Here is a 12,152-nt window from a genome sequence, read left to right as displayed (position 1 = left end):
ACAGGATCGCAGAAAAAAAAAGTCTGAACAACTTACAATTGCATGTTTGATATTTCTCCTTTGCCTTATGAAGAAAAGAGACAGTGCTCTTAATAGCTAAAAATCAGACAATAAAATGACACAAACCAAATCATTCTGTGTATTTTCAAATTTTAAAAGTGAAGCTCATCTTAAAATCGAGGGGGGGAACCCAAACGAAACAGTTTTACACATTTTGCTAAAAAACATGGTGGGGGGAACACAGAATCAATTGTTGCCACAACCAGAGCCATCCTCTCATATTTAAGTTTCTTTGTATTTCAAACAAACAGCAAAAAGCAGAAATTTCAACTTCATTTTTTAATACCAGAATCTTACTTAGACTGCGCAGGTAATCTTCTTAGCAAATTAGAGAATGGTATACTTTGTATGTTTGGCTGTAACTTAAAAATAAAACACGCATTCTGAAAATACTACATACTTCCGAGAATGATATGCCCAATTCTTCCACTTAGGCTGAAATTACTAGTTGTAGAGAGCATGTTGAAAATTCCTGGGAATTTATACCTCTTTGGTCTACATATACTTATTAGAGAGAAGCAGTACCTCATTCCACATTTCCCTGCACCTCAAATTTATGTATCTGGACAGGCTCCACTTACTTTAATGTGGCATTAAGCAATGCATTGCCATCCCAAATGGCCAACAGCTCAAACAGTCACAAACAGTAACATCAGCACCACAATTCTCTCTCTAAGTAGCTGGTATAGTAAACTCTGGGTTTAAAGTACCAAGAATAAGACAGTTTTGAGACCTTAGGATCACTGCAAAAATAAGTGCATCCAAGAAAATGCTTCAGTAATTGTTTATTTAGAACTAATCCTCTACCATGCAAACAGTTGCTTATAATAATTATACAGTCAGGCACACATTTTCATCAAGTAAGTGGCAAATTAAAATAAATACAATATATTGATTTGAACCAAAGACCAGAATTGTTGCCAACTGCTCCAATATTTCAAGTAAGTCTATAGGAAACTTGGGAGAAAGTTGAAGTGTTAGCTCAGTAGGAATGTGCTAATTTTCCTTGAGCTCTTTTCTCCACATAACTCATTATAGAAGTACTAATGAAGATAAATGTTATACTCTCTCCTGCCTCTGCTTTATTTTCTGGATGCTGAAGAGAATCAGGAGGAAATAATGTTATGCCATTCTATCATTTCATATTGTAAAAGGGTCTGAAACATCTTCTAGTTTCATCATAAAAATCGAGTCAAACTAAACATGTGGTTCATGATCATGTAATACTATCGAGGTCTCGCAGTACAAACAAACTGGACTTGTGCTCCAGACAAGTTTTGTCAAGTAGGCACTTTGTAGGGGTCCCTCCCCACCTTTTGTGAAAATTATATTTTCACATAATCCTGAAGTCCTATGTATATTTAATATATATTCCATCAAATAACAGGATTATGGAATTGTTTAGTTTGGTAGAGACCTCCAGAGGTCTCTTGTCCAACCCCCTGCTTAAAAGAGGTGCAGCAGTCTAGTCAGACCCCAAGAGCCTCTAAGGGTGGAGATTCTACAGCCTTTCAGGACAACATGCTCAAATGCCTCATATCTTCATCATGAACAATCCCTCCCCCTGGTTTATCCAGCCAAAACCTCCCCGCTTCAATTTATGACCACTGTCTGTCTCTTCTGTCATATGCTTCAACAAAAAACCTGGCCCTGTTTTGTCAGTAACCTCCTCAGGGCTGCTGTGAGTCTGTTGCCCCATTACCATGGGTTTTCAGAAGTAAACATCTGAAGCCTTTAAAAGATCATGAGACTTTAGGCATTAAGTCAGAATCCACTAGAGCACTTAGCTTTCTCAGTGTAGTCCCTTCAATTCTTCACTAGCTTCCGTATTTCAGATAAGTTTAATATGCAAGTTTAATACATGCTTGCGTAAAAACTAAACCTTAAAGAACACAAAATACCATGCAGCAGCTAAAACCAAATTTGGCTACAAAGTCAAGTTAAAATTTACACTGCAATGAGGTTTTATTGAGTAATTTTTATTTGGTAAATACCTATAGAAACTGCAGAACTATTCTCTGAATAATCTCAATGGCTTTTGTATCATCATAACACCAAAAAAAAAAAGCATGCCTAACGCTGAACTCTAAAAAGTGATTGTTTTTGAAGAGCTCCCAACAGTTTCAAGTTCCTGGAGAAAGGAAAACAGGAAAGTAAGTTATTTTGGGGCAGTTTCAACAACCTAGTTCTTTCTCCCTCTTATCCCAAATAAATGCTTGTATTATTTAACTAAAGCAAGTTTATTTTAACTACTCTAGTACAGTCCTGTTGGAGGAGCGGAGGGGAGAGGTGGCAGGAACACCCAACAACACACAGGCCTACAATGCTGTAGAAAAGTTACTGTATTATTTCTCCAAATTCTTATTCCACTTCATTCCTCTATATTGGAAGGACTTCCATTATTCTAGTTTGTTACAATATAATGAATATCTACAGACTTAGTCTATACCTGCAAACTCAGACTGTGCAAGAACTTAGTTTATTGGAAATAAGAATCTAAGTTTATAAAGCCACAATTTGCTAGGTTTTGTATGCTCATGTCCAAAGAAACTATAGTTCTTCCCTATAAACTCTTTCGAAAGAAATAAAAGCACTTTCTTGCTGCCCAGAGACTATACTGCAAATAAATTCTTGACATCTCTAATTATGAAAGTATACAGTATAAGTACTAATAGTTCCTCATGTTCAGCTGCTTCCACTGGAAAAAAATGAAACACTTTTTACTGCCCGTATTAATTAGCATACATTTAAGAAATAAAGCAGAGCTAGAAAGAAACCAACATTTTTAACTTAATACTAATTTTAAGTGTGTAGAGACACTAAAACATTACCACAAGTATCAGTTCTTACCGTTTATTAAAATATTACTCCATAGTTATACACAATATATTTCATATTTTCCAAAATAATAAACAGAACAACTGATAAAAAAATTCTACTAGTTGGTAGTTAAAAATACCAACTGAACATTCGGGATTTTCTCATCAGAACTGTGCTTATTCTAGGTCTGTACACATACAGTAGTTCTGTAAAAAAAGAATTTGAAAATTAAAAAAATATACAGGAACCTCTTCTTTTCCTGAGGTATCTACCAAAAGATCCTTTTATCCAGCATCAGGAATTAATAACTTTACACACATCATTACACATTTACCCTCAATAGTATGCCATATTCATGCACAGAGGTACTTATTGATCTTCCTCTTTGTCATTCCTATTTTGGAAATTCAATGTTCTTTGGCCTCTTTCTGGGTCTTGCATTCGGAGGATTCGAATACGGGAACTCGTAGGCAGAGAACTAAAAATAAAGTATGCATCATTTAAACAGTGTTTCTTCTCCACAAGTTTTAGTATTTGCATTTGATTCTTTCCATTACATATTTTCCTTTAAATAACTCCTTCTTTCTTTGGCAGTTTTAAAAACTAGTAACATGGTGTGAAGTTCTGGCTTCACTGAACTGATACTGGAGCCAGACTTCAGTAAAAACTTCAGGTAAAGACAATGACTGATTTCAGTCGTGTGACTTCTTACAATTAGACTACCTTAATTATGGAAAAGGTTATTTTAAGAGAAACTCCAAATGAAATAATAATCAAATATGGTTCATATTTGCCTTACAGATCCTGCAGTGGCACACACTTTATACATGTATAATCATGCACGTCATACTAAGAAAACTTACTAAACATACATTTATACAGGATTCTCCATCCATTATCTTAAATGTATTTTTTCCTGAAGGTGCCTCCTTACTATTGTTAAATTAGTTTGCTGAACATACATGTGACCAAACATAACACAACCAAGCTGCACATGAATTATTAAACAGTAACCATACAGAAAATTCCTATACGTTTATTGAATACAGTTTCAGAAATTCCCCCCAGTGCATTTCCATTGAAATAACAACAGGCTACCATTATTCTACTTTTTATAGACTTTAGTAAGGGAAGACAACTAAGAATAAATCAACTTCATTGAGGACTGACTGCTTAATTATCCTCTGCAGGCTTCACTGATTATGTTTGGCTGAGAGAAGAGTGGGCTGAATAAGGTTAGACAGTGACTGTCCCCTTAAGATGGACATGGCTTTACCAGGGACTTGTATGTAGGGTTTTTTTAAGAATTTTGGGCTACTAGATTAAAAAAAAAAAAGTAGTAAGGAGTAAGTTATCAGTTTCTAGATCAGTGATGTAAAAAAAACCATCAACTCAATTGACAAACTTCTTGAAAGTACTGTTAGTATTAACAGGAAAAACAGAAAAATGCAAAGGCTTCTGTTAATTTTGGGAGGGGAGAGGGAGATACAGGCTATGAGCTACCAGGAGCCTACTTTAGACAATAAAACATTTCAAAAAGCTGTTCTACTTAAGAGAAACTGATTCAAGTCCCACTGAACTACCATATTAAGAGTCATTACATACAGAAGAGTGAAAAACCTATTAAATTCCCAGAACCATCAGCAATGGACTGCTTAATTGTTCATGTTCTACTGCTACAAACAGGAAAATTTCTTTCTTTTCATAGTTACTTTTTACATACTCCTTGCAATAGAACTTCCTTGTAATTCTTTTACCAGGAAATATAACAAAACATTATTACCTCATGCTCTGTGGGGTAAGCAAAATGAACTGTCGATGCTGCTGAGAGTCAGCCACCTTAAGAATCATATCCATTGCAATTCTTCTGTTAACCATGTCCTAAACCCAAAAGATTTATCAGGTAGTGATACTGACTGTATACTTCACTGGCCTATTACTGCACAAATTAGGACAAATGCTCAAGAATAAATTCATTAGAAAGTGTCTTAGTAGAAAAACCTACGAGAATTAATTTATATGTAGTAAAGCTTAGCTAAAGAAAAGTCTAATAAAAACTATGCTAGAGAAAGATTAGGGTTAAATTCTAAAAGCTACAAACTATAGTCAGGGAAATTCTTAAACTCTACTTTTTAGTACACACATAATAGGATGATTCTATCAGAACAATCATACACTCCTACTCACAGTGGTTTTCTATCAGCTTTGACATACATGTAGTACTTCTTGCTTTATTGGTATGCTGAGAGGAATTGTATTTTAGCAGAATAATGTTTCCTATAAAATCCTGCCTCAAAATTACCTGAAAAGATTTAAGTGCTGCACAAAACCTATTATGTAGCTTGTTTTTATTAGTAGTAGTATTGTTATTATTATTATTACTATTTGGAACACAACCTTATACACTAGGCTTACTGAAAAAGATGTGTAATGGGAAGCTATTATTAGCAGGGGTTAAACAAAGCTCTGCTTCTATACGCTGTTATCTCCCTTGCCAATGTGCTGATGGAGTCCTCTTGTGGTGGGTCTCCAGGATTACACACAAAGTAACTACAGAACATGGAGACGGTAAGGTTGCACTTACTGGCACAGAAGTGGAAAGACAAATTGTGTGGAATTATTTATAGCATAGATGACATGGAAGTTGTCTGCAGGGCCTATGGTTCTGAGTATCCACCCTTTTCTGGAGAGACAGACAGTCTTCTGTACAACTAACTTGTAAAAGAGAACCTAAGCTTTGGAAGTTCACTGAAAATGACTGCTTGACCACCTTAGATGCATATTGTGTATATAAAGAATTTCAAAAGGAATTTTCCCTATAGTTCTGTGATTCAGAGTAAATCATTGGGACACTGAAGGCAAAATGAAATAATACAGTATCAACTCTGTCTCACAGCACTAATTATTTTCTCAAACCATACTATACTGCATACTAATAAAGGGGAAATAAAAATATATTTAAAAAATTGGCTAATTGCCTACTCAGGGAACCACAAGATGAGGTTTATCAGTTTTAGCTGACATTAGCAACTGTGAACTCAATTGCTACACTTCCTCTGAAAAAAAACACATTGATCTTAAAATCGGTAGGCGCCAAAGCACATGCTAAGCCCAGAACTGTCACAGCAATGTACAGAGGCAACCTGTGACAAACACAACAACTGCTTGGGGAACTAATAAAAAGTTATATCTTGTGATTTTTGCACTGAACTAAGGTTTAAGCATGTAAAGTAACGCAGATGCTCATAGCTCTGGGTATCAACTTCAGAAACAGAGTAGGTTTCAAAAGTCACTAAGCAAAGTGAACAAGATCCCTAACAAGTTCTGTCTGGCAGGGATTGGGGTTTTGGGTTTTTTTTATTTATCATTTACAGTTAACTGCAGTGTTTTAAAATCTAACCAAATACAACCCAACTATTTCACTAATATATACAAATCAAAATGGCAAATGTTTAAGTTTAAAAGTTTAAGTTTAACTTAAGTTTAAACTATACCATGTAGACATCAAATTCATCCAAGCATCTGAAAGGAGATTCAGTAATGGACCACAGAGAAAGAATGAAACAAACTGTTGAGAAGGAACGTTCACCTCCTGATAAGGATCTCACATCATTAAGGGCAGCTTTGTCTTCCTCTCGAGGCTGAACCTTGAAATAAAAATATTAGAGCAATTTTAAAACCTGAGATGGAGACTTACGAAGAGAATCATAATTTTAACAGCAAACACATTACAGATGAACAGATAGACATCACTTAAGAACAATTCTATGCACTTCACTGTCATTGCCATCCCAAATGGGATGGCTCCTAACCATTTCATAACACATTTCTAGGATTGCTACAACTTCATCCACCACAGTAAAATACACTGAACAGACTGAATGATTCTATCAGTGTTTTCTTATTAAGTTCTCCATTTCTAATAGCTATTAAACAATGTTTAATAAATGTCAACCAGTGTAGTTATATTACAGTTGAATCCCATGGTTACCAGCTACAATAGAAAAGTGAGTAATTGATTTACAGGAGGAGTTTAAAGGAGGAAGTTTCTTTACCAGAATACATGAAACACTCAACAGTCCTTTGGTTCCATTGATTATGACGACACCTTGTGGCATTCCCTCTTTAAGATTAAACTTAAGCATTTTCTTGTCCTATTAATTACATTACCTTTAAAAAGCTAAGCAGAAAAGTATGAATTATTTTGGAGCGGGGTCTTTTGTTTGGGGGGGGGAAGGGTGTGTCTTTTTTTCAAATTTACCTTCCTTGACTAAATATAGATCTCTTGCATGAGAAACATGAAACATCAGCTATGAAAAAAAAAAAAAAGGCATTCTGATAATGCCAGGCAATGACTTGACATTTTATGGACTGAATTCGAGTTCTTCAGATACATATCCTTCACCTGTTTAATTAGGACTGTGTCAACACATATTTATGTTGTCACTACACAGTCTTCCCCTCAATTCCTACAACTGAAGTCTCCCACAGAAACAAAAGTAGATACCCCCATGACTAAAACTTTTTGGAAGGTATGTTAAAAGATATGAACTTACAAAATACGTAGAAAAAACATAATATTGACGCTTTCAGCCATTAAAAGTTGTTTAAATAACAACTAGAGACATTATACAATCATGGAAATAACAGCAAACGTCCTACCAATGAAATAGGAATGAGTAATTTTGAAAGACTGAGTAGGATGACTAGCTACTGAATTCTTATTCTCAGCATAAGATGACAGTCCAAATTTATTCCATGTAATCTAGCAACCTACCCATAATAAAACAACAATATCAATTGTGTTTTTGCTTGTTTTCAACATCCTACGGTTTAGCATATCACATTTTGGAAAGGGGAGAAGAATTTATTCTATCCTTTGCAATGCATGATCTTGTATCTCATATAAAAAATAATTCATTACATGGTAATTGAAATAATATAAAGTAACTTACTGTTATTGAAAGTGTCTCATTCTTGTGATCAAAAAGTATTTTTCCAGAGCAAGCGCGAATACGTAATAAATGGTCAAAGTAGAGTTTGCATCGCAAAGAAAGGAGCCTTAAATCAGTTAAATCAAGCAAACAAATATTAGGTCAGTAAGTTTTATAATACATGAAAAAGTGATAGATTTTTTAGAATAGATTTATCAACAGTTCCACATCATAATCTTAAATATTAAGCCCTGCCTCATTAATAACATTTCCCCAAATGCTCTGGACCAGTTGACATTCAGTACTGGACATACTGGAGAGAATCACTGACACAAAGTAACAAGGTAAGAAATCCAGAAGTACAGGCTTTCTATTTTCTAGAAGTCTGTTTCAGTAGACTGGAGGCTTTTTACACCTTTTTTCCACAACTTCAACAGAAAATGACCAAATTCCACTTCCTTCCTATCCAGTATTAGGACTGCACAGTGAGAATAGTAAAGAATTTGCATGGACTCTGCTAGACATATATGAGCACCAAAAGGCAAGCATCAGATTCTGCAGATAAATCTCACCCACTAGTATTTCTAGACTTCCACCTCCCAAAGTTGGGATTCTCCTGATCATTACTATCTGTCAGGATCATACTGGCACCCCCTCCAAATCCCAGATCAAAAAGTACAAAAAGCATAGCCAACACAGATATCCCTCAATTTCTGCTGAAGGGAATGATAAATGATAAAGGACTGCACTGTAAAACAGACCATCAGTCCTTCTGAAGTGAGGCCAGCACAAAATCTTCATTGACAGGTCTAGGATACTAAGGACAGAAGCAAGAAAGGAGGTGTGGACTCCCGGTATGGACACCCCACGAGAGAGGAAACTGTCAAATTGCAGAATTGGAATAAAGATCTTGAAATTTTTTCAGGACAGGGAGAAAAAAAGCGTTTGGCCCACACAGTGAAATTAAATGAGCACGGCACCACTACTTATACTCTATGAAAGTCAGCGACAGTGCAGATGATTTCAATGCCAGTATGTTGCTGATAATTTACTGACCAAAACCAGCACTGAAACAAAACTGCCTTGGATTAAGACAGGACGGTCGAGGCCTTTGGTGTGAAGCAAAATAGAGCCTCCACTGATCACATTGATTTTCCAGCTGCCACTCCAGGCTGCCACTGAACTCTCAGGCTTGATAGTATTGGATCTGGGAGCAAGATTAAGTTAGAAAGATTGCTGTGAATACCACCTTAAGGATACCTCATTCTCACAGGTCTGCTCTGTAATTTTCACTCTGGAATATGGGCACATACTTACCTCTACAATTAGTTTATCTAAACCCTGAAATTACAGTAGAATTAACTCACCTTAAGAACTGTCGATATATTTTGAATCTCTGGGTCATTATTTCTTCCAGCAGCCTAATGAATTTCTTTAAATTCCTTACTTTACTGTTTGCATCCTCATATCTTTTCTTTGCATCATGAAATTGCCTGTTTTAATTAACAGAAAGTCTAGGATCAACATGCATTACATTAAAACTGTAATATTGTTGTAGACAATGAAACTCAATTTGATAATCAAAACATTAAAATAAAAAACTTTCTTATGAGGATCTATATTAAAGCTAAAAGCATTTGATGAGTCAAGTAAGACACCATTCACAAATGAAAAGTCAAAAGTGAAGTTTTACTTCTATTTTTAATTCTTTTGAAAGGAAACTCTTACACCAAGCAGAATGAATGACTGGGCTCCCCATGCTCAAGAATATCTGAGGTGTTTCCTTGAAATGCACTGCAGTCAAAGCTTCAATTGCTTAACTTCTGCATTAGTTATTCAAACTAGAAGTATGCTTAATGCTCACTGCATCCCAGAACAAAGGTGGGTTATGTTCACACCACGTAGTCGTAATTGGGATACCTCTAAACACTAAGAAGGTATGAAATTATTGGTAACTTCATATATATAGTACAGACACCATCTAAAATCACTAGGGGGTAATTCAACACTCCTAAGCCTGTTCAGTAATGGTTGACTAAGCAATCAGCATAGCATGTTTCTGTACCTTCATACGTGGTTTAAGTACTAAAAAACACATATAAATGCATTGCGAGTCACCAACAAAACTCTTCTTTCCCCTATCTTTTCCATCTTCCCTGAATTACTTTAGACATTAAAGATAACTTACTGTATTATTTCTTCTCTGTTTCCGTGGCGATCATTTTCTGAATTTATCCTCTCCCTCAAGCGATTCATTTCTGCATCAAGACTCTTAACAGTTCTGCTGACCTCTATGCGCTCTGAGTAGATTTGCCTAGCTTGTGCAATTTTTTCCTAAAGTAATGTTCGAAACTCAATTAATTGTTACCTTTTTCAAAAAAATCTCTTTAGTCTTCACAACAAATATTTTGTACTACGGAAAACCAAGGTCTCCAAGCAGTAACAATATTTTCATATCGTTCCTTCTGTACTTATCACAGCAAACCTAGTTATCATCAACAATTTTACTAACAGCATTTATAGGTAGGCAGTTATTTCAGTGCTAAGAACTGTATATGAGATCATATGTTCACAGTTATTTAGCTAATACAGATAAATAAGGAACCAAATTCACCGTATCTAAACAGCACAGTCTTCCAAAAGTCTTTGGGGACGTGATTTCTAAGTTAGTTAATAAGGCTAGATTAGATGAGTCTTCAAAAGGTCAGGTATGAGGTCTGTATAAGGAAAAACCTAGTATATAAAAACCCAAACCGGTATTACTGAACTTAACGCAAATTTTATGGTTAAGTGATTTTAATCTTTTCATGGCAGAATAAAGAAGAAAGAGTCCTAGATGGGTAATGCCTAACGTATCTGTCAAGACAGAAACGGTGCTTTGCCAGACAAAAAGAGGCTTTGATTCATTTATACAAAATTACTCTTACTTGATTTAGACAGTCAGCTTAAGACATAGGTGAGAGAATATGCAGTGTAGCTGACTATTAATATACTCTATATGGAAGTGTAATGATTTATTATTAAATATTAGAAGGATCATGTCCATCTGACTTCACCGAAGAAAAAAAACCCACACCTACCTCTAATTCTTTTTCTTTGGCAGCTAGTAATTCTTTATGGCTTTTTACGCAAGCCAAGTGTTCTTTTTGTTTGTCTTCATAGTGCTGCAGACGGCGTTTACTGTTTTCCACTTCTGTGTCTGCTTTGTTTAATTCATCCTGTTTGGAATAAATCAAGGTGTGAGCTCTTTGGGCTAACTTCCTAAGCATCCCTCTAGTGTTTACTGACTTATCACAAATAATTATGTTGTTTTTAACACTGTCTAATTTATTTTGCTTTCAGTAAGAGTACTCCTTCTGAAGTCCAGGAGCTTTAACAGCAACTCATCAGAAAGTCTCTACTCAATTCTGACACGGACAAAATAAATGACTGTAATGTTTTTAGGAATCATATCTTGAGGGGATGTTTTAATCTTTAAGAAAAAGCCATCCTTTCTCCTAAACCTCCAAAAACTACCTTTATTTTTTACACCACTCTCTAGCCAAAATTTCTGATGCCTGTGTGACATCAGCCAGAACTGCATTTCTGTGTGAAAATTCAGTGTCCTGCTATACCTATAATATGATGCAGACCATAGCAACTTCTATACCATATAAGTGTTGATAGAGCTGAAGTGATATTGTATCTTTCCAGAGAAAGAGGTATAAAGAATGACATAAATTAGATGACGATTTTCTTCCTCATCTCTGTCAACTAGATGTCTTATTTAAAAAAACAAAAATTAAAACCCCAAACCAAACAAAAACAAAAAAACACCCAAAAACACCAAACAAGAAAAGTAATTATCACCAACAGTAATTGATGCTCTTACCTTTTTCTACTCCTGCCTTAGAGCCACAACTTGCCATATGAAAACAATTCATTAAACAACTGTAGAACACATAGCAGTACATCTAATCTAAAATCCTTTCAGGAATGTAAGAGTTGCCCTCTATTGTGTTTAGTACTCTTAATAACAATCAATAATGTTCTAATATTCTGAATAAATCTATTCTCTTTCCTTACACAGTTTTTCTTTCCAAATAGAACATATCTTTAGAATTTCCATATTAGATACATTATAACTAACGTATTTATCAGTTGTTTTCCTTACCTGTTTCCTTCCTCTTTTTGATTACTCTTGCTTTTTTGATTTGGGCTGACTACATAGCAATATACAATTTAAGTGAGGCACATAAGAGATTCCTATAGTGACATTACTAAGATTTTCCTCATTCCATCCTTCTACCAGTTTACAATACTGTAAACGTGTTGGACCCTGTTATTTCTGTTTTCCAT

The 12,152-nt window shown here is 35.2% G+C and overlaps 1 protein-coding gene across 1 annotated transcript in view; it reads right to left on the bottom strand.

The window, feature by feature from the left end:
* Window positions 1-3,249: 3,249 nt before the first annotated feature.
* Window positions 3,250-12,152, bottom strand: part of SMC6 (structural maintenance of chromosomes 6) — a gene marked incomplete at both ends in the record, with an annotated part of 30,998 nt that continues 22,095 nt past the window's right edge. The window contains 7 exons of the mRNA XM_082015915.1: window positions 3,250-3,358; window positions 4,664-4,761; window positions 6,375-6,527; window positions 7,836-7,941; window positions 9,182-9,307; window positions 10,003-10,148; window positions 10,895-11,032. Coding sequence (XP_081872041.1) covers window positions 3,250-3,358; window positions 4,664-4,761; window positions 6,375-6,527; window positions 7,836-7,941; window positions 9,182-9,307; window positions 10,003-10,148; window positions 10,895-11,032 — 876 coding nt within the window. The remainder of the gene's footprint in view (window positions 3,359-4,663; window positions 4,762-6,374; window positions 6,528-7,835; window positions 7,942-9,181; window positions 9,308-10,002; window positions 10,149-10,894; window positions 11,033-12,152) is intronic.

This window comes from Phaethon aethereus, assembly GCF_964289735.1.
Source record: "Phaethon aethereus genome assembly, contig: HAP1_SCAFFOLD_313, whole genome shotgun sequence".
Classification (NCBI taxonomy): Eukaryota; Metazoa; Chordata; class Aves; order Phaethontiformes; family Phaethontidae; genus Phaethon; species Phaethon aethereus.
Note: the sequence above shows the minus strand (reverse complement) of the source record. Positions and strands in the feature narration are given on the sequence as shown.